General features: G+C 45.6%; 2 protein-coding genes and 1 long non-coding RNA gene across 3 annotated transcripts in view; 2 read left to right on the top strand and 1 right to left on the bottom strand.

Annotated features, from left to right (window-relative positions):
- LOC135388527 (suppressor of lurcher protein 1-like) overlaps window positions 1-24706 on the top strand; it is a 175945-nt gene that overhangs the window by 33840 nt on the left and 117399 nt on the right. The window contains exon 2 of the mRNA XM_064618125.1: window positions 4931-5120. Within this exon, the coding sequence (XP_064474195.1) occupies window positions 4931-5120 (190 nt within the window). The remainder of the gene's footprint in view (window positions 1-4930; window positions 5121-24706) is intronic.
- LOC135388526 (uncharacterized) lies at window positions 11841-17978 on the bottom strand. Its single transcript, XM_064618124.1, has 13 exons — window positions 17904-17978; window positions 17397-17450; window positions 16631-16727; window positions 16329-16563; window positions 15971-16271; window positions 15771-15833; window positions 15451-15615; window positions 15154-15340; window positions 14751-14999; window positions 14507-14678; window positions 14266-14414; window positions 14006-14202; window positions 11841-13782 (listed from the first exon to the last, which is right to left on the bottom strand). The coding sequence occupies exons 4-13, from the start codon at window positions 16532-16534 to the stop codon at window positions 13777-13779; spliced, it is 1695 nt and encodes a 564-aa protein (XP_064474194.1). The 5' UTR covers window positions 16535-16563; window positions 16631-16727; window positions 17397-17450; window positions 17904-17978; the 3' UTR covers window positions 11841-13776.
- LOC135388528 (uncharacterized) lies at window positions 19391-22146 on the top strand. The gene is made up of 3 exons (XR_010421449.1): window positions 19391-19603; window positions 21555-21646; window positions 22075-22146. It is a non-coding gene; the product is annotated as an uncharacterized LOC135388528 (long non-coding RNA).

The raw sequence follows: 24706 nt of genomic DNA, 5'->3' as shown, positions 1-24706 counted from the left end.
TGGCAGAAACGAGAGTACTACATTAAAGAGCAACGGGCTAAGAACACCACCTTGAGGCACTCCCGTTTCCTGTGCATGATAGTGGCTGTCCCCGTTGCCTGTGCCCATGAACACCTTGCGATCCTGCAGATATGCCGCAATCCAACGAAATGAACGGCCAGTTAAACCCAGCTTATACAACGAGTGTAGCACATGCACGTGTGTGACACTGTCATAGGCACTATTAATATCAAGGAAAACGGCGACCGTTAGGCGTCCGTTAGCCCGTTTTTCTTCAATACTTGTAACTAGGTCGAATATGCAGTCGATTGCGCAGCGGGACTTCCGGAACCCTGCCATGCAGTCCGGAAGGAACCTGTTTGACTCCAGGTACCATTCGACTCTGTTGAGAATTAAACGCTCCATTATCTTGCACAGGCAGCTTGTCAGACTGACCGGGCGGAAGGAACCCAGCTCTTGTGGAGACTTGCCTGGTTTTAAGACTGGAATGATCTGCGACGTCTTCCAGGATTCGGGGAGGAAACCTTCACGCCAGCTCTTGTTGATCAATTCTAACAACAAGTTCAACGCCAGAGGGCCAAAGCTGGCAATCGCCTTGTATGCAATCCCATCCGGGCCCGGTGCAGAGCGTTTCCTACACGAACTGATTCCTGCTTCCAACTCCCACAGCGTAAAGTCTGTGTCCACTGGACCATTGCTGTTTCCATGGACTGCAGCACTTAACTCTTGACGTGCCTTGACCACTGATTCCACACAGACATTGCTAGACGATGCGGCAGATGGGCTGAGAACTAACTGACAGAACTGGTCCGCTAGAGATCGTTCATGTAATCCGCTGCGCAGGGCGAGAGCCTGAAAAGGGTTCACTTGAGTAACAGGGGTGCCCAGACTCTTGGCAATCTGCCAAATCCGTGTAGTCGGTGTGGAGGGAGTTGTTGTCGCACATAAGCTCCTTCACAATTGACGAGCTAGCCGCACTAGATGACGTCGGATGATCCCACGAAGTCTGCAGGCTCCTTTGTAGTGGACGTACTCCCCTGTTCTGCGGAACATTCTTTCTGCTCGCCGACGGATGGAGCGAAGTCTCTCGAATTCAATGTCCACAGCACTATATCGCGAAGGTGCAGTGATTGACTTTGTGACATGGTCTTTGCATTTGGCTATTGTAGTGCTGAGCTCGTCAAATGAGGTGACCCAGTGCGCCTTAGCCTCCATCCCATGGCAGAGGTCGGCATTCTCAGTGTAGCGCTTCGTAGCAAGGCAAATCTTCACGGTCCTTGTCAGGATCAGAGGTGGGCATCCTCACGAGTGCAGATGAGGGTGAGGTCATCCTTAACCTCACCTGACGCACTTTGGGATGAGGTGGGAAAACTTTTCAGAAAAGAGGTTGAGGTGAGGTGAGGAAAATAGGAAAAAGACTGAGGTGAGGTGAGAAAATTTTCCAGGAAATAGAATGAGGCGAGGAGAGGTGGAGAAATTTTTCAGAAGAAAGAGGGAGGCGACAAAATATTCCAGCACAAAGATTGAAGTGAGGTGAAAAAAAAAATCCGAAAAAGGTTGAGGTGAGGTGAGGAGAAACCTCTCTGAGCGAAAACTGAGTTGAGGGAAGACTGAGTTGAGGGGATAGTGAAGGCATTTGCCCACCCCTGGTCAAGATACGCTGTACATATGCTTGAGATGTCGCACACATAGGCCATGTTATGCCCCAACCGCATGATGCGTATTTGTCAACCGAATGACAGCTGAGCGTAGATCGGGCTGGAAAAGCCCGAAATCTTGAGGCGAGCGATGCACGACCGTAGGAGAAGGCTATGTTGGCGGTAACGGGTGCAGTGGAGCAGCAAGTGCGGGATGTCTCCTTCAACATGACAGGTGGGGCAGTTGGGTGACGAAAGGTGGCCCATCTTAAAGAGGAGCAGTGGAGTCCGCGCCACATTCAGTCGAAGCCTGTGGAGCAAGGACTCCTCCTCCCTGGGGTAGCGGCCTACCAGTGTGTGGGTTATCGTAGGGTCAATCGAGCACAGAAAAGGGTTCGTCCTGGCAGCGTCTTGGGAAAAGGCCTGAGAGCTATTTGTGCAGTATCTGTGAGTGGCTAGCCGACAGACGGGGTAAGCAGGACAGAAGTGACAAACCCAGCTGCACGAGCACACCTGGCCGCAGAATCGGCGAGGGCATTCCCCGAGATCTCAACGTAGCCCGGAATGTATAAATGGATAAGTAATATAATTAATGGTACGCAGAATTGCTTTATCCAGAACACCGAGCATGGGGGATGTTGCGAAAAAATTGTGGGGTGGTGAGAGAGTCATGATCCCCACGGAGTTTGGGAGCAAAAATTCGAGGATATTTCAAGGTACATACTTTTAAGGCTCAGTTGTCATTCTGGCTGGCATGTAGACTAGAGGAAAACCGCCGCATACAGCAAGCCAGGAAGCTCACGTCGCCTGGGAGCGAAGAACAGCATCGTTTTTCTCTCCGCTCTCCTCTCTGCCTCCTCATCCTCTCTGTACCCGGAATCCGTGCCCGAAACGGTCTCCCCAGCACGGTACACAAGCAGCAAACATGGCTGCTTTGTTCGAGATGGAACGTCTGAAGTTGAAAAGGATTATGAACGTAAATATGAGGGAGTACAATGATGTGCTTACGAAGCACACCACACCTGCATGCAAGCCACTGGACTCCTCGAAGAGCTCTAAACAGAACTCCGACCTGTCGTCGCCTCAATCTCACCATAATTCATCCTCTCATATTAACCACTGTGAAGTGGGGCAGGGTCCTGTGGCTACCACGGGGAAACATCCCATGCCATCATCACTTCTTCATTTATTGTTGTTGTTGTTGTTACGAAGCACTGGACAGATGTCGCGGCTCTAGGAACTAGCAAGTGTGCTCTCGCGTTTAAGAAAAAGTACTTATATATAGAGCAATGTTATACACACGACGTCGCAAGGTTCGATCGGAACTTGATATGTGCACGACGTGGAGTGGCGTCACGTTCGCCAGTTGTGCGAAGCTCGTGTCGCGATCCCGTGTCGTTTCACCCCCTTTTTTTGTCTCCTCAGGCTCAATATTTTTTTAAGCGTAAATGCTTATTCTGCAAGTGGGCTTCACCTCACTATCGGAAGGATTTGGGGGCGAGGCAAGCTGCCACAGCCGCACTAAACTAACCTATCACTAAACTCACCTAAGACATCATAAACTAGGTTAGTGTAGTGATAAGTTAGGCTAGTCAAAACTCCTCTTTCTACTCACGTCTGATAAAACTAACGAGATACTGCGTACATGGAGCGGAACGTACTTCCACACTTTAGCAAAACACTGTCGGATTTGCTAAACTGCCGCCATGTAAAAAAAAAAAACTTTGTTGGCAGTGCGCTGCGTGTGTCTGTTGTTTTTCTTCGTGATTTTCATGCTGATTACCACCAGACGTAGCTCGACATGTCCATGTGCCAACCTGCGAGACGAGACGAGTGAAGCCCAAATTGTGGCATGTGACTCGCTACAGTGTCTTCTCTGTCAGTGTCTTTGACGTTCGTATGTCACGGGCATCCCCGGATTTGTGGGCGGAGTTGATCAGTAGGGTTAACTTGACCCTACTACAGTGGTCGTTAAGCTGTCATTTTTATTGGTCTTGAACCTTACAGAGTTATGAATCTTTCATTATGCTCATACGTTTCATTCCGCGTACAGATATATTCAAATTAATAGCGGCAATGTGAACCAACTCTCAAATGCAAGTTGGGAGCGATTGCATTGATCAAGGGCAACACCATCGCGTTTCGTCCCATCTTGTGGGTCCGAATATGCTTTATATTCATAGTGTGCATATAGGGTAAAGTGGGGCAAGATGAGATACAGGGCAAGACGCGACATTTTTGCTCGACGCCGCCAGTCTCAGAGACTTGATATGAGCTCCATGTGCTTGAAACTTTACTCATAGGTGTCTCTGCATGTCCGCTTTATTACACGTGAGTATTGTCCTAATTGGTTTATGCGTTGAAGAGAAAAAAAAAATCGGTTTCTTCTGCCTGGAATGTAAAGACCCGCGAAAAAGGCGCGGTTTTCTGTAACCCTTTTTCTTGTCATCTGTGCAGCAGCGTTTCGCAGGCTTATCTTGTCAATGTAAGTCAATGTAAGTACACATTCTGTTTCATTATTCATTCATCTAGACATGTGCCAAATATGGGCACTCTTGGTAATCCGATGTTGATTAGAAAAAATAATGCATCCGATGACATGCACGGGGCAAGACGCGACAATTTAATCTAGTTTAGAAACTGAGAAGTCAAGTATTAGGTGGCTTTATGCTTGTTCCTCATAATTTTATTTTTTGCATACTACCTATAGGAGTTTCCAGCAAATTATCTTGTTTCCTAGGATATTTCCAGCAAAGCAGAAGCGCATGCAGTAGCGACACATTATACCGGCCGTGTCTTGTTTGCAAAGGACGGTGAAGCAAAATAGCACCGGGTTGTCTTGTTTTATTGCGCATCATATGGGCGGTGGGCTTAAGGCGGTTGTGTAGGGTCCCACCGGCTTTACTTTGTCTGCTTGGATTGTAAAAACTAATTTTGTATAGTTCATTACCATGGCTTGTCTCATCTTGATACAAGCCTCTGTTCCACCTGGTGCGGTGAAACAACACATCTCATCGTCATCATTTATTATTGTTGTTGTTGTCTCATCTTGCCCCGAGGGTTGGGGCAAGATGAGACAAACTGCAGTTTTGAATTTCTTCTTCTGTGTTTATTTTAGAGCGGCTACGTCCGTTCGACATTTACAGGTTAGAAGCTCTAAGCCCCTGAGAATATGCCTACGGTTGGTTTTTGCAAAAAACATGAAAACTAAAAATTTCACATTCAATTGCAAAGTTATGTCTCATCTTGCCCCACCTTACCCTACACCGGGTGTACACCGCTTTGTTTTGCAGGTAATACCAACTGTGATCAGACCATATCAAGTAGGAACTCCAAGAACGGCACTATAACCAGCCCTAATTACCCGAACCCGTATCCGGTCAACATACGATGTGACTACCAGTTCGCGGGAGACTCCAAGGAAAGGGTGCAAATCAAATTCACAGACTTCGACCTCTACATTCCGTCGGACAGCATCAAAGAGTGAGTAACACCCTGTCACCGCACGACTTTAAACTATCTTTTTGGCTTACTCTTTTTATCCACCGAGGAACACGCATTCGTCACTGCACTCTGAAAATAAATAAATAAATAAAAGTGTCGTAACAACTCCTTGAGGGGAGCAAGTAGTAACTTGTCCCTAAGAGAATCCCCTTTCGGAGTAAAATTCTTCTAAGAGGGAGTTCTTCTCTTCTCCATTTGCTAAGAGTAACCGTGACGCCAGTTATAGGAGCCATTTGCTAACACCATTGGATGGGGGGGGGGTATGTTTATTGAAAAAAAAGAAAGGGAGGAAAGGTTAGTCCGGCGTAGGCGAAGAGGGAAGGAAAAGGAACAAAAGAAAAAGGAGATAAACAAAACAAAAAAGAAACACAGACATACACACAAGTGGGCCTAGAGGCTGGTCGAGAGGCCGGTTGCACGAAGAAAGTTCACCTCTCCACCGCCCCCTGCCCCCGCCCCCACCGCCCCCTGGTTGTGCAGGACCGGGCCGAGCAGGGTCGCCAAAGAGACGTTGGGGTAGCCAAGTTGTCGCAAGTGGCGTTGGAGGAGGAGCCTTTGAGAGAGATATCGGTTGCAGGATAATAGGTAGTTCTTATGTCGGCTTCCATGCAACAAGTTGTGCATTGGGGGAGTTCGTCTGGTGCATTTTATACAGGAGTGAGGGTGTGCGTGCAACGTTCATTCGGAGACGATGGATTCTTCAGCTCTATTGCAACGACAGGCAATAGTAAAGTCCTGAAGGGGGTCAATGAGACGCAAGAAGTGATCATATGAGGTAGAGTCCGCTCGAAACCGCCGGGTATGGACACGGCGCTAGCGGTGAATGTGCAGGGAACAGGTAGAGGCCGTTAGGGATAGAGGAGTAGCAGGGAGAGCTCTGGTAGAGGTTGCGAGTCTCGCCATTCGTGGGTGTTACCAAGGAGGTCTACACTCTTAAAAATGAACTTCACCACATAGCACGCTCCTAGCCAACCATCATCCCGAATGACAACGTTCTCGCCCCTGATTTATTGAAAACGGGAGGAGGAGCCTATTTTGTGTCCATTATGCACGGCACAAAATAGGCTCCTCCTCCCGTTTTCAACAAATCTAGGGCGAGAACGTTGTCATTCGGGATGATGGTTGGCTAGGAGCGTGCTATGTGGTGAAGTTCATTTTTAAGAGTGTACGTGTCGCGGGATCCACTGAAGCGTCACTGAATGGCCAGTGGCCGCGATGTGGGTGAGAGCTTGAAGTATAAGTGCGTGGAGAGTGCATTTTGTGCTGGGGCGAAAAAAGAGCAGCAGACCCAGTGAAGCCTTGCTATCAGTCAGAAAAACCCACTGTGCAGCCGGAGGCACTGTGCAGCGTGAGGTTTCGAGGCACGAAATGCCGAGCTATGGTGATGACACAGTTCAGCACTGAGCGGCACGGGCGGAAACCCGCCATCACCTCCGGGAAATACCCCGCAGTGTCAAGGAACCAGCTTTGACGCGTAAAAATCATGCATTCAAGTGTCTTCCCTATACAGCTGGTGATGGCAATGGGTTGGAAAGAGTCAACGTGGTGCATCGATTGGCCCGGTTTGAGGATAGGAACCATCATTTCAGTCTTCCAATCCCTAAGAACTTGTCCGGTGCACCAACTCTCATTGAGAAGTCGCAGGAGGTGCAAGCGGCCCGACAGTGGAAGGTGCCAAAGGGCTTTATAGGTAACTTGATATGCCCCAGGGGAGATGTGCGGAGGAGCTGCTGCAAGTGCCGTTTCAAGTTCAGGGAGGGTGAAAGGCGTGTCCAGGACCGGAGTACTTGGCGAGTGGAGTGGGACTGCCGGTGCCGCTGGGCTGTGGGTGCTGGTGGTGAGTCTCGCGCAATTTGCAGTTCACACTGTGATGTACTGAGAGACAGGGAGCGGAACGGATTCCGCTGAGATAGAGTAGAATAGAGGCCTCACACTACTCCCAATATCCTGGAGAGTGGCGTACGAGGGGACAAAGAGGACGTGAGCCTGCGCCAGTGGTCACGCGTAAGGTGACGCAGATGGCACCAAATAGCTTTCTGAACCCGCCGAGCTTCGAGACAGTCAGGGACGTGGCCAGTGCGCCGCGCACGGCGTTCAGCGCGACGGCGAATAGCACGAAGCCACTCGAAGCAGCTAGTAGCAGCCTGCGCAGCGCCTGCCACAGTGCTGGGAAAATCCTGCTGGTTTCCCAGTGTATTGTTTGACGAAGACGACTCCAGGGTGGTCTGATAAAGCTGCCAGTTGGTTGGCTTGATGGAACACGATGTAGAAAGCTGGCGTGATTGTCGAATGCCGATTAGAACGGGCAAATTATCGCTTCCAAGAGTGTCGGCATCTACAGCCCATCTGAAGAGACGAGCCACTGATGTTGACACAGCGGTAAGGTCAAGACATGAGGAGAGGTACGTGGCTTGAAGAAAGGTAGGAGAACCGTCGTTTAGGATACTTAGAGTCCTGTCGGCGAAGAGGTCCGCGAGGCGCCCTCCTCTTGTATCGGTGCGTGTGGTCCCCCAGGATATTGTGAGCATTGAAATCACCATAAAGCACAAGCGGCGACGGGAGGCTGGCAATAAGCATGCCCAATTCAGCAACGTCGTAGGGAACGCCAGCGGGTAAATAAAGGGAGACAACCGTGAGGTCAAGGGAGCCCAGACGAACAGAGCAGGTCACATAGTCATCACCACGGCTGGGCACGATACTTCAAAAAAGTATCTTCGACGCCGATGCTCGATACCCTCAAAAATTGTATTTCCGATGCCGATACAAGATATGCAACCGAAATTGATTTTCGATACAGATATTCGGTACTGTATCGTCGATACTTCGATACATCACTGAAATCCCGAATATAATAAAGCTGGTAATACGATTAGGAAAGTTAAAAAAAAATTCTCCGTTATTTCTGGAACCTTTGCAGTATTTTTATAGCGCACACTTTGTGAAAGGGCTTAAACGTATCCGACCGCACGGATTTAATGAAGCTGCACTGTCTGAGCAGCTAGTCTTTTTTCTGTTGCTTTTCGTTTGGTACTGCAGTACTTACCCGGTAGCCTCTGGCCCAGGGCCTCTCCAGGCGACCTTGACGATGGAGCCACGCGCAGACGTAAGCTTTGAGCGAATTTATGGTCGACATGCCTACGCCGCTGCGGCCTGGCTTGTACTACCGCCTGAGCGAGTGCCGCCGACCCTAAGTCTCACAACAGCCTCAATATTTGCGTCTTTTGTTAGTATCGAGTGTCGTTAAAATACACGATACACTAAAAAGGTATTTTCGATACTGATACTCCGATACTCTCAATTTTGGCACGCGATACCTAATACCGATACACAAAATGTATCGAAAGATAGTATCGAAGATACATGTATCTTCGATACTGCCCATGACTGGTCATCACCAACCCCCTGCGTGCGCACTGCCCGGCGGACTAAGAGGATGTCAGACCGGACAAAAAACGCGCGACACGGCTTGTTCGTCCTCGTGGTTGAGAAAGGAAGGTAAGGTAGTTTGAGAGCCGAAAATCTTCTGTGATACCACATTCGGAGGCGCAGAGCAAGGGGAATTTGTGCCGCCAAACGAACTGGAGAAAATTATGCGTTTTCGACTGGAGACTTCGAGTGTTCCATTGAAAGATTCCATTGGATGGGTTCATACTAGTACCTGTGCATGGAGTAACTATATATACCTCAGTGCATTTCATGGAGTGTTAGTTGCAAAGAATACTTCCATTACATGTCCAGCTTAGTTTATTATATTATTTTTTATTTATCCGCATGTGCACACGTAAGCAAGTCGATTCCGAAGATAAATGGGCGCATTGTAGATAATGGCTGCTTGATGGCACGACAAACCAACGAGAACGCTTTTAATCTGCAGGCAACTTTTGGCACGACTGATTATAACTCCCCAATGCAGGTAGGGATAAAGGATTGGAACTCTTTACCACAGAATGTTGCATCATTAAACAATCTTGTTGATTTCACAAAAGCATGCGAACGATTATATTTCATGTGGTGTCTTATTTGTGTATTTGAGCATCCTCATTATGTAATGCCTTCTTGACATTTAAGGTATGTGAATAAAAAAAAAGATGGAAAAACGCGTGTGATTGGGAAGAGCAAACTGTGATACGGATAAGGAAAGGGTGCGCTCGCTGATATTTCGGTACCCCTACGCAGGGACGGGCATTACTACTATTTTTAATCATAATAATAATACATAATGCTGAATGAAAACGCGTATTATATTACTAAGGCGGGAACCGCATTGGGCGTATTTCACGACCCTAATGTGCCATCGTTGCGTCAACCGAACGTGAGCAGAGCGGAACCCAAGCTCTTCCAATCGCATGCGGCGGATTCTTGGCGCTGAGGTTGGCACATCATATCGAACTAAGCCTGGTGGTGATCAGTCATTGTAGTTAAAAGCCTCATAACTGCAAAGAAAGACGACATACACAAGGACCGAATTGTCAACAAGTTTATTCAATCAGGCACAGGTGGTTTAAAAGCCCGCAAAAGTTATCCTTCATTGTTGGCAGGGCCAATTGACGGATTCGGCTAACACAGCCCCCCGATAACTATAAATACTTTTCTTAAACGCGAAGCTACACTTACTAGTTCCTAGAGCGTCCGCGACCTCCGTCCGGAGTAAACGTTTCTCAATCACATCATTGACAACCTCATATATACGTTCAATAATCCTCTTCTCAACTTGAGACGTCCCACCTCGAACAAAACAGCCATGTTTTCTGCTTGTGTACCGTGCTGGGGGAAGCGCGGGAAAATTCAATCACGTGGGTTTTCTGTCACTGCTAACTCGTTAGCCCGATTCCGTTGTGCTACGTCACTCCCTCCCTCAACCGAATATCTATCCGGACAGAGCGTTTCGGTGGTGTGTCTGCCATTCGGTTGGAGGAACGCTGACGCTATGCCAACGCTGTGCTGGCATTCGGTTAGCAAATATGCTCCATGCCCGGTTGGGGCCTAATACAGTAATACTTTTAATAACACGTAATGCCGTAATGTAATGTATTGGTAATACGGGAAATACATATACGCTCTGCAAGTAACCGAGCGTTCTGCGCATATCTCCTCTCCCGGTTACTCCACTCGGGAAGCCCCATTGGCTAAGGCGGCGCCCTCCCTCTTCCCTCTCACTGCCTCCTCTCATGCGCAGAGACGCACTTGCACAGCGTATTCCCTTAAAGGAGCAGTCTAAGACAGATTAAAAAAAATGAGTTTTTGATCATGATGGACTGTCCGATGGCTAAATAGTGTTTTCACGAAAGAAATATGAACATAACGGTAAAATAGCACGCGCAACAGTCGATTGAACCTCGCGAGCGGGGAGAGCTCTCTCCAACTCTTGTAGATGACACGTGAGTAATGACGGGGACCTGCGTCACGGCGTGACGTTGCAGGTTATGTCCACTCCAAGGGCTCGCAAGTGACGTCGGCTGCCATCGGTCATCGACACCTGTCACATGACGGCGGTCGGCTGCAGATCGCTCTGTCGCACGTGCGCTTCTCCCGAGAGACGCATGCGCGTCAGAGAAACTTGAACTTGCCACTTCGTTCCGGGTTGCCTTATTTATAAACATGGCGACGGAACCGCGCTTCGATGCATCTCTCGCCAGTGAAATTTCTTTCTTTGGCGAGTTAACACCGTGGGAAGAGCGGGTTCTGGAGCGTTGCCGAAAGGCTAACACAACATTATACAGCGACACTCCTGTTCTTCCCGACGGTGTGAGCTTCCATGGAGTCGGAGAGCCCGTCATAGACCCACCAACGCCACCGTCACCAACGCGACATGACAACTGGTAAGCCGACGGTGTTAATGCAACATACACTGTTGAATCATTAATTGGTGCCTTTGTTAGGTGTGCGTGTGGTAACTGCTCCGCAATGCCGATGGCGCGTGAGGAGGTGTGCTGCACCTCTATTGCCGAAGTAAGGAGAAGATGTCCAGACGGCTGCATCGTAGACCACTCGGACTTCCAAACTCTTTGCCTCACGACTGTTGTCATGGAAGTTATGGGCATCGAATACAAAAAGTGCGGATTACTGCTTGGGAAGGAACCCAACGAGTAAGTATATCACGTTCCACTTTACTGTTGCTCGCTAATGACAGCTAACAGCGATGCACAACGTTCCTGTTCATACTAAAATCAGTTAAAACCCCAGTGCAGCGGGTGATGGCAGCGTCTTTTTATTATTTTAAAAAGACGTTGCCTTTTGTCAAATAAGCTTTGGTTGCTAGTGCTGTGCTTCGTCGTCCTCGTCTCGTTGCACCGTCCCTTGTCTTCACCATCACCCGCTGCAGTGGGGTTTAATTGATTTTGGCATGACATACCAACCTTCCCAAGTTTTAACGTTATTGAATGTTAATGTATTATTTGGTTATGGAGTACACCTCTGCATACAGAAAGCTGACCAGTTATGCCCGGAACACACCCCGTCTTTTGTGGAACTTCCAGATATCTTACACAAAAATGTATTTACTATCCTCGCTATTTAGCATTCAAAATATATACGCTGCCAGAAGGAGTGATCAAGCATAAGTTTTTGTTCAGTCTGTGTTCATCTAAACTCAGACTTTCCCAAAGGGTAATGCGGACAGTTCCAGATAATGTTGCGAATTCTACAGTCCACAAACGCGCACCGAAATCAGATGTCATAGTTTCCCTAAAAAGACAGAAAGGCATTCATATCTATATTTATTCATGAAATTGTGTGCAACCTTTGCATTTATCACCATATTACAGAATTAGTTTTAGTGACTTTGACCGTGAAATGGTTTTTAGCATTTGCAGTAGCACACAGTCATCACGTAAAACTGTCAAACAATAATATTTCACCGGAATATTATCACAATCAGTTCGAGAAACCTCGACTGTCAAGTTGTTGCTACAAGTAGCAAACCATTATAAAACATACCAAGAGCAAGGTGAAGGATGAAGGATGAAAGTCACTGAAAAGGTTAGCCAGCTGTAGGGATCGAACCCACATCTTCTGGATTACCGGTCCAGGGCTCTACCAATTGAGCTAAGCTAACACGCCTCTCCAGCGACTTTCGGGTTCAGTGTTCCATATCAAATAACTATTTTTTGCTTTGAAGCACGTCAACATACTTCAATTCAATAATGGCCATGTGGAGAAATACATAAGCAGCACTGGGATCCAGACCCACACCGTCCAATATTTGCTCTCTGTCTAACTGCTTCATCTCCTATTGTGTCATGTCAACATAAAAAAAAAAACATCATGAAACTGCTTTTGGTTGCTCATATTGCAATGCATATGAAAGAACGCACACCATAGAATGTGCCACATTGCTAAGAACTTCTCGAAAAAGAGATACCACTATCATGTGGACCTAACTCAAGCTTCACAAACACTTCAAACGCTAATTAAAGAAACGAAGTCAGAGCAGCTTATTACATTATGTATCTACGTTCATGTGGATTTCACTCAAAGTCTCATAAAATATTCAAACGCTAATCACACAAATAAAGTAGGAAAAACTTTTCACCTCTGGAATACCGAAGGATCCTGACACAAGCCAAATAAGCTTGATCACAAGATATTCCAGCGCACTTCCAAACATTAAAGCCTGTCTATGGAAACACGAGTCTCTCCTCCAAAGCAATGACAGACTTAGGAGTATATTCACTCATCCAGTACAGGTAACATACTGACACGCAAAAAATAGCAGACTCCTTGGTCATTACGAAAATCAGCAAAACGAACATACAGTACAATGGAACACGGCCCTGTAACCTCCCGCGTTGCAACACCTGCAAGCACGTTCAACACAACTCCATCAGAAGCACTGTGAGCACTTACACCCACTCTGTTAACCACGCATTCACATGCACAAGGTTCAATGTCATATACTGCATTGAATGCGGCGACTGCTCTATGCAATACACTGGTAGTCCCGTTGTTTGTGAACTTTGCATTGCTGTAACCGATCTGAAGCAAAGATGACTTCATTCACATAATTCCCTTCACAGTCTAACAAAGCAGCCGTTCACTTCGGCTCTAAAAGCCCGAATGGACCCTTGCTTCCCCCCAGCCTGTTGACCCACAATTCACATGAACCTTTAGCACGTCATACCTAACCCATTTAAATATCATGCCAATGATGAGGACGGTGCCCAGAAGAAGAACAGTCTCTGTTCGAAATATCAGCAGCTCTTGTTCTGAGGCGATTCCCTTCACGCTTCCTTACCGGTTCTCTGGATTTCTGCCCATCTATATTACCACCTCTACAGTTATATTTATGTGCATGTGGGTCTCACTCAAGTTATGTCATGAATAGCTGTGATGAGGCACTAATCAAAGCAATCAATTAGGAACATCACTTACAGTAACAGATAAAATCACTGTTCCTATTTTCTGTCCATTCTTTGACATGTTCACTAGCAACGTAAAGTAAGTATGCAATTGTGGGCATTTCACAGCTGACAGTGCACTTTGTTGTTTTTCAGAATATGGCGCCACATAGCATATCGCAATTTTGCATCATGGATATGGGGACCACTTCCGGAAGAAGACAGGCGGGTGCTCCCGTCATGTGTGGTGATGGCGATACGGAACAACTTCCCATCACCCTCAGGCAGCTACACTGGTTTTAGGCCTGTAAAATGAGTAATGGTACATCCATCAGATCTTACAGTACTCATACTTTTCTATGTAGCATTATTGACATGTGTACTTGATACCGTTGTACATAAGAACACATGCACATGTACATGCACAACATGGTTTGTTTCTCACAATGCACGGCTATATTTATATGGCATGTATTGCACATTTATTTCTATTTTATCACAAATAGTATGGTTGCTCAACATTTGTACCTTGAGAGTACACTGAAGGCAGCTGCAAGGTCCCAGTCGATGTTGCCGTGCTGAAATCAGTTCTGTTTTTGGGGGTGCAGGGTTAGTCTCTGTCAGGAATGGTGGATCATTACATGAGTATGCCTCAAAAGCACCATTGAATGTGTCCCACGTGTTGCACAGCTGTACACATTTGTCTACAAGCTCGTCAAAGTAACCTGAAACCGCAGAGCAATTTGTTTGGTACACCTGTTCTTTCGTAATAGTACCACAATACTTACGAAACGTTGGTTCTTCTTTGATGGGCAGTGCAACATGCTCCTGCTTGTAAATTTTTGATACCTTCACTCTGTATCGGGGCTCCCCTTCCTCAGTCATGGCATGTTGTCTCGACGCGTTCTCGTTAAAGTGGAGAATGGCCAAGTAGACTCTGAAACAACCAATTCCACAGATTTTTACTTTTACATCAACCCTAAACATCCTTTTAGCATACTCATAAGAATTACTAAAAAGCATGTGCACCTGTTCCGCATTGTTCGTGCACTATAGCCCACAGACTTGGGAGCAAAACGAATCAGAAGGCTATGAAAGGCTTCTAAACCGGATGTTTGTACATCAGGCGAAAGGTGCTGGATGTCTTTTAGCAAATACTTTGCCTCAGTGATGGCGGTCAGTTTTGCCTTTGGACGAGAGTCTGCAAAATAAGAAACCATGACTATCTTATTTCTCATTATATTCTTTTTTTTTTTTTCTCTGCCATCATTACCTGGCAGAAGCCAAGGGCGCTTTTGATCACTGAGGGGTGTGTGAAGGCACCGTGAGTACGGTCCATCATGACCATGATGGACATTTGAAACGTGATTGTTGAAACTACGCCACATGGAGATAACTTGTTCAGGATCCCCTTCACTATGGGTGACGCAGTGGTAGAGATGGTTTATCACTGGCTTCACCCACAGTTCCAGAGCTTCACAGTTTTTCTCCTTACTGGCTGCCACCATCTTTTTTCGGATACCTGTTCCAACAAAGAAGTACACATGGGACAAAGTGCACATGTGCTTCATTTCTTCCATTGCATGTTTCGTTTATACATCACGATGTTATCACTCTGTTCTTTGAACGCTTACATAAAGAAACAAGCACTAGCTTTTTCTTCCTCAAGTGGATACCTTTAGACACGTGCCACACGTCAAACTGATGTTTAACATCTGGATGTGTTGTACGCATGTACTTCCGTACTCCAGGGTGGCGGTCTGTCGTGAAGCTCTTCAACAGAACGTTTAGATCTGCCAGCTCTTCGAGTCCCCGGCGTACTGCTTCAAGTTCCATGTGACTACTTGATGCCACTTCATTTGCCTGAAGGAACAATAGTTCATAGTAACTTGCAATCCACTCAGTTTCAACCATCCATTAATTATGCCATGGTTATGACTTTCTGTGCTATGGTAGGTGGGAGCATGCCTTACCTGCACCTGAACAGTGTGAACAATTTTCCTCAAACCTTCATGATAGAAGCTGTAAGTCAGGTACTTAGAGTTGTGACCAGGCGAGTCACAGCGTCCATCTCCAGCGAGAGATGACTCCTTTCCCTGAATTTCTGTCATCAATTGTGCCTGATGATTTGTCCAGACCTAAAGGGAGTTAGACGGTTTTGGTGTGTACACCCATATAGCCAAGTTGTGTAAGCTCCATTAATAGAAAATGAAAAAAAAATATATAGATATTCATTGTGGGCAAGTTTTAGAAGCACAATATCTTTAGGTTTTTTTACAGGATTGCAACTTACTTGTTCAATTGCTGGCAGCAGGTAGCCCCTCTGGTAATTAAAATATGTGTGTCTACAGAACACCTGCAGTAATACATACAAATGTTGTTGAGTCTAACACCTTTATGTTTAGACCTCCAAACATTTACACTTCCACACCACAAATAAGTATCTTAGAGATTGCATGAGGCTCACATTTCCTAAGATCTCTTCCTACTTACCTTCATATTCATTAATTCCAGCATTCTCAGCGTCGAAACTGGGCTTGATCCACTGAAGAGAATGGCAGCAGACAAAAGCAAGTTTCCTGCTGGCTTATTGGCAATGTAGGGCTGGCTTTCCCATACATAATTGTGGCCGTCATTGCAGCTGCATTCAACGCGTAGGAGAGTTCCCTTACAAGTAAATGTGGGATTGCAACGCTGCAGGCACACTTTGCAGGTCTGGAACAGCTCCCTCAGTTGACTCTCAAAGACAATATATTTGTTGTCTTTGTGCGGGGAGATTTCATCATCTGTGCTCCTAATATACAGAGACAAGGTGACGCATGTTTCAGAACACCAACTATATGGCACCTACCTCATTGTACTGTCAAGAGTTGGCATGTATAGGCTGTCATCTGGGCATACTGTTGTTATTGTGTCATCTCCAGATGCAAGGCCCATAGCAGGCACAGTGTGGTCAAGCACTGGTGTTGAAGAACGAACTGGGGACAGTGACCTTGCACGGCGTTGCGTGTTGGATGACTTAGCGGCCAAGTCTACTTGGACACCAATGCTTCTCATGGGTTTTGCATTGAGGTTTGCTTGGCTGCCTAAATGAAAAGATACATAATTGACTTACTATTCCACATTCCACACTGTGCACATTCCATAGCATACCCTTTGCTTGTTGCCTTTTTTTGCTAGTCTGCACTCCAACGGTTTTCTTCAGAGGCTCCGACGTTTGTGTCCCAACAGCGTTACGTGATGCGTGATACTGGTGATGGTGATGTGATAAAGAACAGATGTAAGATGCGTGATACTCATAACTCTGAAATGCATGGTTTGCTCTTATTACAAGTAATGGCTCTGCGAGCTGCTTTTTGTTAACTTCCAATGTGTGTTCCTCTTTTAGGAAATGCTTGTTGAAGATCTGGCATTATTCTTTCTGACATAATGATCCCATATGCATCATATTGTTTTGCTGGGAGTGTTTTGTAGAGATGAAGCAGTGGGAGGATGGGGACTTCCCCCCTACTTCCTCTCCCTTTTTTCCCTACACTTGCAGATGGGTAAGCGTGTAGTGGTTGGTAACAAGCTCCTTGTCGGATTAAGTCTGCGGTGACACACCACAAGTAAACGTCATAATAGGGCACATATTCAAAGTTCTCTCTCTCTCTCTCTCTCTTTTTTACAGTTCCTAACCTTCTGGCTGCCTGTTTATTTAGAAAACATAGGCTGGCAAAACATTTAAATTTGGTTACAGCACCGAACATTAATTCTAGGTAACACAATATATACTGATTTTATGGACCATAAAATAAGCACAGTAGTGTTCATATTGAATTGTAACATGCGTTCTACGCAAGCAAGTTCCACGTATAATGTGGTAGTAATCTATGCACTCTGCATGGAATGCAATTGAAATAAAATTAGGTTAGCTTACCTCTGAAATGGCAGCAGCTTGTGTGTGGGGCAAGCTGCGATCCTGTGTTTCATTCTGTACACAATAACGTAATAATATTATGCTAACGAATTGGTATCCACAGCGGTAACATCTCATTACGGCCCGAGTCTCATTACGGCCGAAGTCTCATTACGGCCGAAAGTCTCATTACGGCCGAAAATCCTTTAATCCCCAAGTGTCTCGTTACGGCCAAAGTCTCAATACGGCCGAAGGTAGTCTCATTACGGCCGAAGATGTCTCATAACGGCCAAAAAGAAAAAAGAAGCATCCACCATAGTAGCTCTGTATATACTGTGTTTTATGCTTCCCAAAATGTGTCCGAGGCGGTGTGCCCCCACGGCTTGTGTCACACACAATGGTTCATGCACACAATATTGCGACAGTGTTTCATGCATCCCTCGTGAAAAATGTTTTTATTGTCATATGTGTCACACGATATTTGTATGTGTTACGCCATTTTCTCTCAGTATTCAAGCAACATCCTACTCGTTGGTTCTGTGAGCGAACTGTGTGTGTGTTCTGAAAAGTACTCCACAAGGGAGCCCACTGGGAGCTCCAGGAGCCATATGACCTATGACCATGATCTTCTCCCCCACTAGCTGCCTTTTACAATTTACGTCCACCTGAAATTTAAAAAAAAGTACATAAGGCACATTACAAAATGACATATGCTTTTGTTTGATGATGACCATGAGACATATGCTGTCAAGCAGACTTTTTTTTCCATATATTCAAAACATATTCAAGAATTATGGACAACAATGACAATTATGTCATAATGATGAGCTGCATTGCCAGGAAAGTATTTCAGGAGGTGTTTTATGAGGCTTGACATGGGGTGGAGGAGTCGCCCTCGTCAGTGCTTTACCCAGACCCCCCTACACCCCCTAACTTTTTTGCCTGTGCACCCCCTACAGGGGGTGCCCTTGTGATTTCAGCTTCAGATACGTCTGTAATGATAGGTTAAGCTGTAATGACGTAACTATAATGATGACCTCCCCCCACAATTTTTTCTAACACCCCTCTCGTGCTTGGGTTTCTGGATAAACCACTGCCCCTCGTTCATTTTCGTGGGGCACTACATTAGGGCTTATGCCACTGCACTGATGTCACAATGTTATAAGTGTGTGTCACTCTGGGCATTCGGAATTCCTCTAAGCTACAATATGTAAATTCAGAATACCCGAACGGTAAGCATCAGATGTTACCTGCAGGCTTCATGCTGAAACGCGTGTACGCAAAACACTTCCGCCGTGGTGGGCGACGTCGTTAGTGTAATCATACACGCAAGACAATTGCGGGCACATGGAGTAGTGGCAGCAACCTGAAAACGATACATTTTCTTGTTATATATGAGTAATCAAAGATATACATTCCCACATGTTTCGTTTTGTCGTTTGCAGGAAGCGCTAGTAAGGGAACAGCACTTGACTGGTCACATGCAAGCCACAATGCGAAAGGTGCCGATATTTCGATTACGCGATCCTAAATTAAAAGTCTACAACCATGCACACTTCCCCATGCAACTACTTCCCCAGCATCGTGAGACACGACACCCATGACATGACACCATGTATTCACGTATAATGTAATGTGAAATGATATGCAGGAATGAAAAAGATGCCAACATACCTGTAGTCCAGTGTGCCATAACATTGATTCGATTTTCTGGCACCTACCATGAAGAGCAAATGCACGATTCACAAGTTTCGTTTCGCCATTTTCATTGCTGTTAATTTCGCAAACGCCAAGCAATCCCACGTGACCTCCTTTGGATCAGTGAAAAGTGAAAATTACTCGCGTCATGAACATATATGTTCATCTCAGCGCAAATCACGTTTTACGTGCTATAGAAGGGAGGGGGATAAATACTCTTCCTTTCGTGTTTTGATATCTTGTTGTTTTGCTACTCTCACTTTGGAGTTCGGATGGTGTCTAGCAACGTTGGGTACCTCGTTTCTTGTGTGCTTGTGTGAGTGTGTGAGCGAGTGGTTGCTGTTTACGACGTGTTCATATATCGATTTGTAGTGCTGTAATGTGCAAATTAGCGGACTTTATAGCGGCTCTCTATTTTCCGTCGTTGTCTTTCGAGCAGCGCCTGTTGTTCCGGTAAAAATCGAGTCGAATGAATCGCCACAGCCCCAACGTATATCGCGCAGTGTTGACCAAGTCCAGCAGGAATTCTGGTGAGTAATGCTTTCGTAGGTTGTCTGGATTAGTAGTGTGCTGTCCACACATAGTTGGATTCTCATACGAGTAATTTAAATGAATCAAAACAGCCGAAGTGCCTGTAATAGATGTAACTCGGTATCTGTTCGTAGGTTTGCGTTGTCCCTAGTAAAAATTCCAGCTGGAAATGCAGAGACAATTCCAGCTGGATTATTGGACTGGTTCCAGCCTGGAAACAGGTTGGTTCCGGCCTGGAATTTGACTGGATCTAGCCTGTAAACGGGCTTGTACCAGGCTAGAAACAGGCTGCATCCAGCCGGAGAAAGACTGGTCTAGAACTAGTTCCACAGTGGACGCAGACTGGAACAAGGCTGGATATGCAGCGTGTCTCCAGCCGGATTATCGGGTCCCGATGTAGGAGTGCTTCCACTTCAGCCTGTACCTTCTGCTGGAACTTATGTTCCAAAGCAGGAGGTTCCGCTCAAGTAGAAGCAACTTATACAAGGTAAATTGCTGCGCAAAGCAGAAACACGAAACACACTATAACAAATGAATAAAGTGACAATCAGCAATAAATTCAAATATTTATTTTAACAACGATAACTAACACCCCATAACAGGTATGATAATAGACATACTACAAATAGTGTACATGCAGCAACAGTGGCAACACTATGAGACGATAATGTGACAGTTTGATGCAAAGTTTGGCATATGTGCGAAATCACAAAGGTCACTTCTCAGTCGCTCGTTTTCATTTAACTGTCCGACAAAGTCCGTCGCGTGCAAGCGGGACAATGACACATCATGAAGGCAGTTCAGATAACTATAGATAAGTATCGGGTCACTACTGCACCTCTTGGTTCAGACTTAGGACTTTGGGATCAACGGTACTACACACGCAGCTTACCCTTTGTCGTAATAGAGCTCGTGCACGGATTCAGGAACAAAATGCATAACAGAGCACACGACTACACAAATGCAAAGACGTTCACACTTTTATATGGTCGGCGAAGGTGAAATGCAGGAGGAAACACCTAAATTACCAGGCTGTGACGCCAACACAACAACCGACGTTTCCCAGTTCAAAGCAGTTTCTGAGTTAATGCCGATGGCGGTTGGTCGCATTTTACGATGAGAGCATTATGGCTAAAGTTTCGGTTTGACAAACCGGGAAAGCTCACGTTTCGCAGCGTGAAGCTAATCAACAATAATTTTTTTTGCAATCTACTCATGTACGTGGAGTTCTGTGCATAACATTGCACACCTTTGGGTATTTATTTTATTATTTTATTTTTTATTTTATTTATTTGATTATACTTGGGCATAAATTATTTGCACACATTTGTGAAATTAATTTCGGCTTTTTCCCCCCGTATATAATCCAACATTATCTTCACAGTGTTCACAGTGAACAAACTCGCACATTCCAGCGTAGTCGCTGGAATATCCCATTTCCAGCTCGGCTCCAGCAGGGAACCATCCTGGTTCCAGAGTGGAAGTTGGATGGTCTCAGAATGGAAATTCAAACAGCACTAGACCCAGCATGGAAACAGCCTTGGCCAGCCTAGCCCCAGCCTGGGATGGCCTTGCCAGGCTGGTTCCACAGTGGATCCAGGCTGTTTTTTTTACTAGGGGTTTCTAGTTGGTTGCGCGTTTAGGAACAACAAATTTATTCGAAGACGATAAGATACCGACAATGCATCACCGTACAGCAGCATTTACTCGTATCATTGTGAACCATATTTAATTTGTTAAAATTTGTCGTCGTATTTCTTCAAAAATAAAAGCGCAAGTCGGCGTACTTGAATTGATCTCCTTGAACTGCTTACGTCGAACGTCTGCAAATGTTGTACTTATGTGCCTTCGCGCACCATACTAGGCACAAAAGCATATCTGATTAGAATAAATACTTCAAGAGGAAGTCATTCAAATACATTGTTATTTATAGCTGGTTTTCCATTCCAGGCATGGTATGTGGCTGCACGGAGGATTCCGAAAAAGAAAAACAACAACATGGCTAATAGGATGTTGCTGCCCAGGGAGTCCTGGCCGAAGAGGTGAGCTGTTAAGATCATCATAAAGTTCTGTTGTGAAGTGAGAAATTTTGTAGTAGTGCACAAATGTTAATTAGTGCACTACCTTTATACAAAAGAAACCAGAAATGGAAAGTTATGCATGCATCATTTCATGAATTGTAATGTATCACTATTTGATATTCACATGCTTCCATTAAAGGAATGAACTACTGAACCTATATTCATATCATGGTCATGCTCTGTGTTTACCTGGAAGTCACATTTTTAAGGCTTGTCATTCTTTTGTCTAGATGAAGATTTATGTTAACCTTGTATGAAATAACAGACACGTATCAACACATGTGCAGCTCGTGCACATTAAAACCAGCCATGTAGAGACAAATGCTTGTGTTTTTTTTTATTTTTTTAAATATTCTAGCCTATTCATGGTTGCTCTTCGCTTCTTGCAGGTTTACTCATTCCAGAAGCAAGAATTGTACAATTGTAAGGCGAATGGAAATAAACTGACATCGACTGAGATAGGTGTTCCGTCTTGGCCAGTGACTGTAGGATGGCTCCAAAAGCGTCACAACAAAGCCAATATTCATCTAGCTCTCTACAAGTAGCTAACTCCACATAGTAGCCTGCTTCACAGCAACTTCAACACTACCTTGTGGGAGTACACATTACACAATATGTTGCATTGTGCTGTGGTATGATAACATACCGTTTGTCTCGCAATATGTGTATATAAATATGATAAGGGCCCTAAGGGCACAATGCATGCCTTATACCCTGCTGAATATATATCCATACCTGGCTGTGACATTATGCAGGTTACAATACACATTTTCACATTTGGCCGTTATGAGACATCTTCGGCCGTATTGAGACTTTGGCCGTAATGAGACACTTGGGGATTAAAGGATTATTGGCCGTATTGAGACTTTCGGCCGTATTGAGACATCGGCCGTAATGAGACTTCGGCCGTAATGAGATACAATCTCCACAGCAGCTCATATTACCATTATGCCACTGTCATTCTCATTGCACTCTGTACCCACTGAGAGAGATTCAACCTGAAATAAAAACGTTACAGATGGTGCCTCTGAAACTGCCACTAATATGGGACGTACATTTTCTGAACACTCAGCCTCAGTTACGGAAGTATCAGTGTGCGTATTGTGTAACACAACGGGGGCGACCTGTAAAATTGGTTACAGAGTGTTATTTACACTGTATCTGATATCCGAATGCAAAACTTACCATTACTATAGAACCAGAAACAGTCGAACCGGTGTCAGTGCACATGCTGTCATGATCATGTAGTGTTTCAATCTACAAAATAATGAACTTACTTCAGAGAACACACCCTGAGACCGTATTAGTAAAACTCTTACCGTGCTTGTAGTGCTGTTTGCAGAAGTTTCAGTTGCAGCGTGGGCGTTCATCCTTTGCCGTTTGCTTTGCGCGCTGGCGCCAGGTAAGTTTTGCGAGGGAGTAACCCCACGCTTGAGGTAGATCCGAAAGTCGGCACCGACGGATTCCGCAATACTTGGCGGTGATTCGTAGTCGGTCTGATTGAAGTGCAGACTGCATATTCGCAGGTCAGTGTTTGGATCAATATCCTGACGGTGAATTAGAGAAAGCCACCTGCTTCTTGCTGGCTCATTCGCCGGAACCTTATGCGTACGACAGCCAGACGTCCATTTCGTTTTCTGATTCACGCAGCCCCGAATGCCGCACGGCATCGCTGCTCACCAAGTCGAAGGCACACTTGGATACGGGACTTTCTCCACACAAATAAAACAGAATTTTTCAACTGAGCGCTGTCTGCAACACCTATCGCCTGTACGTCTGGGTTGCACTACCAGGACAAGGAAGCAACAAAATCGGAAAATCGGGTGGATTGAGGTCAGCACTCCTCCAAAAGGGATTGGGGACGTGCAGGTGCAGCGCGTGTGAAAGTTGCTACTCTTGTCCTAGTTGAAGTTGCACGCAGAAAGAATTCACTTTGTTTGTCTTGTTTTCCGGGAACGAATACTATAGAGCAGCGTCGTGTTGCATCTCTCCGCGAACGGCGCGAACCGCCACCATGCCCGCAGCATCATGTGAGCCGCAGGCACTTTTCGTTAGTTCGACAAATATATAATGAATATAAGACACACGACCGCATGGCGCGTATGAACGTAATATTCTATAGTACGTTTGCACCCCTGTTTTATGTTCCAAAACAACAGAACATAGCGCATGTAGCTGTCGACAACGAGCGCGCGATATCCGAAGCAGACGATTTTTTTCGTAGCCAATGAGAGCGCTTTTAACGTTTGACGTCACAGTTCATAGGGAGTGGCTTGTGGCTCGAGCGCGCGAGCCTCCCGTCACGGTAGCAATTTTATAAATTGAATTGCGCTGTTATAAAACGTTTTTCAGCCGAAATATTTTGCACGCATGATTTTTACATTTTTACATTTTTACATGCAGGTGGTACGATGTGTTGCCTACGTATAAAACTCATAAGGACATTCCATCATGGTAAATATCGAAGCGATTGAGCACCGTAACGCAAAGTTATAGCGCAAAACGTGCCATCGTACCATCCATCCGCCTGGCAGGATATGCGACACGTCGCCGTCTGGGGAGCAGCATGTCAACTGCTCTTCTCAACGCCGCCATCTTGATTGTTTTGACTACGGGAATTGCACGTTTTGAGTTATAACTTCGTGCTGCGGCGCTCAACCACTTCGAAATTTACCAAGATTAAATGTCCTTATGAGCTTTATATGAAGACCGCACAATGTGCAACCTGCATTGAGTAATTCGCGAGTACGGCATGGCGGCACGGGTAGACTTTTATAGGGTAACAGAAAACTGACGTTCTCGCCTTCACGCAAAAGAACATGTTACCAAATCGTCTCTCGTTGGTTGGACAACAGCTACAGTACTCGACCGGCTACGGCTGCTGTCTGAGGGCGCTTTTGTAGCGCTTGCTTCGCGAATATGTTTTGACCGCGATAACTTCTTCTGTGTGCCACTACAATTTTTCACTGTGTAGCAAAATATTTATCAATTAATTTTAAGTCACAATTTAACACATGCTAA

This window comes from Ornithodoros turicata, chromosome 3 (assembly GCF_037126465.1).
Source record: "Ornithodoros turicata isolate Travis chromosome 3, ASM3712646v1, whole genome shotgun sequence".
In the NCBI taxonomy this organism is placed as follows: domain Eukaryota; kingdom Metazoa; phylum Arthropoda; class Arachnida; order Ixodida; family Argasidae; genus Ornithodoros; species Ornithodoros turicata.
The sequence above is the reverse complement of the archived record's forward strand: the minus strand, read 5'-3'. Positions and strand labels throughout refer to the sequence as shown.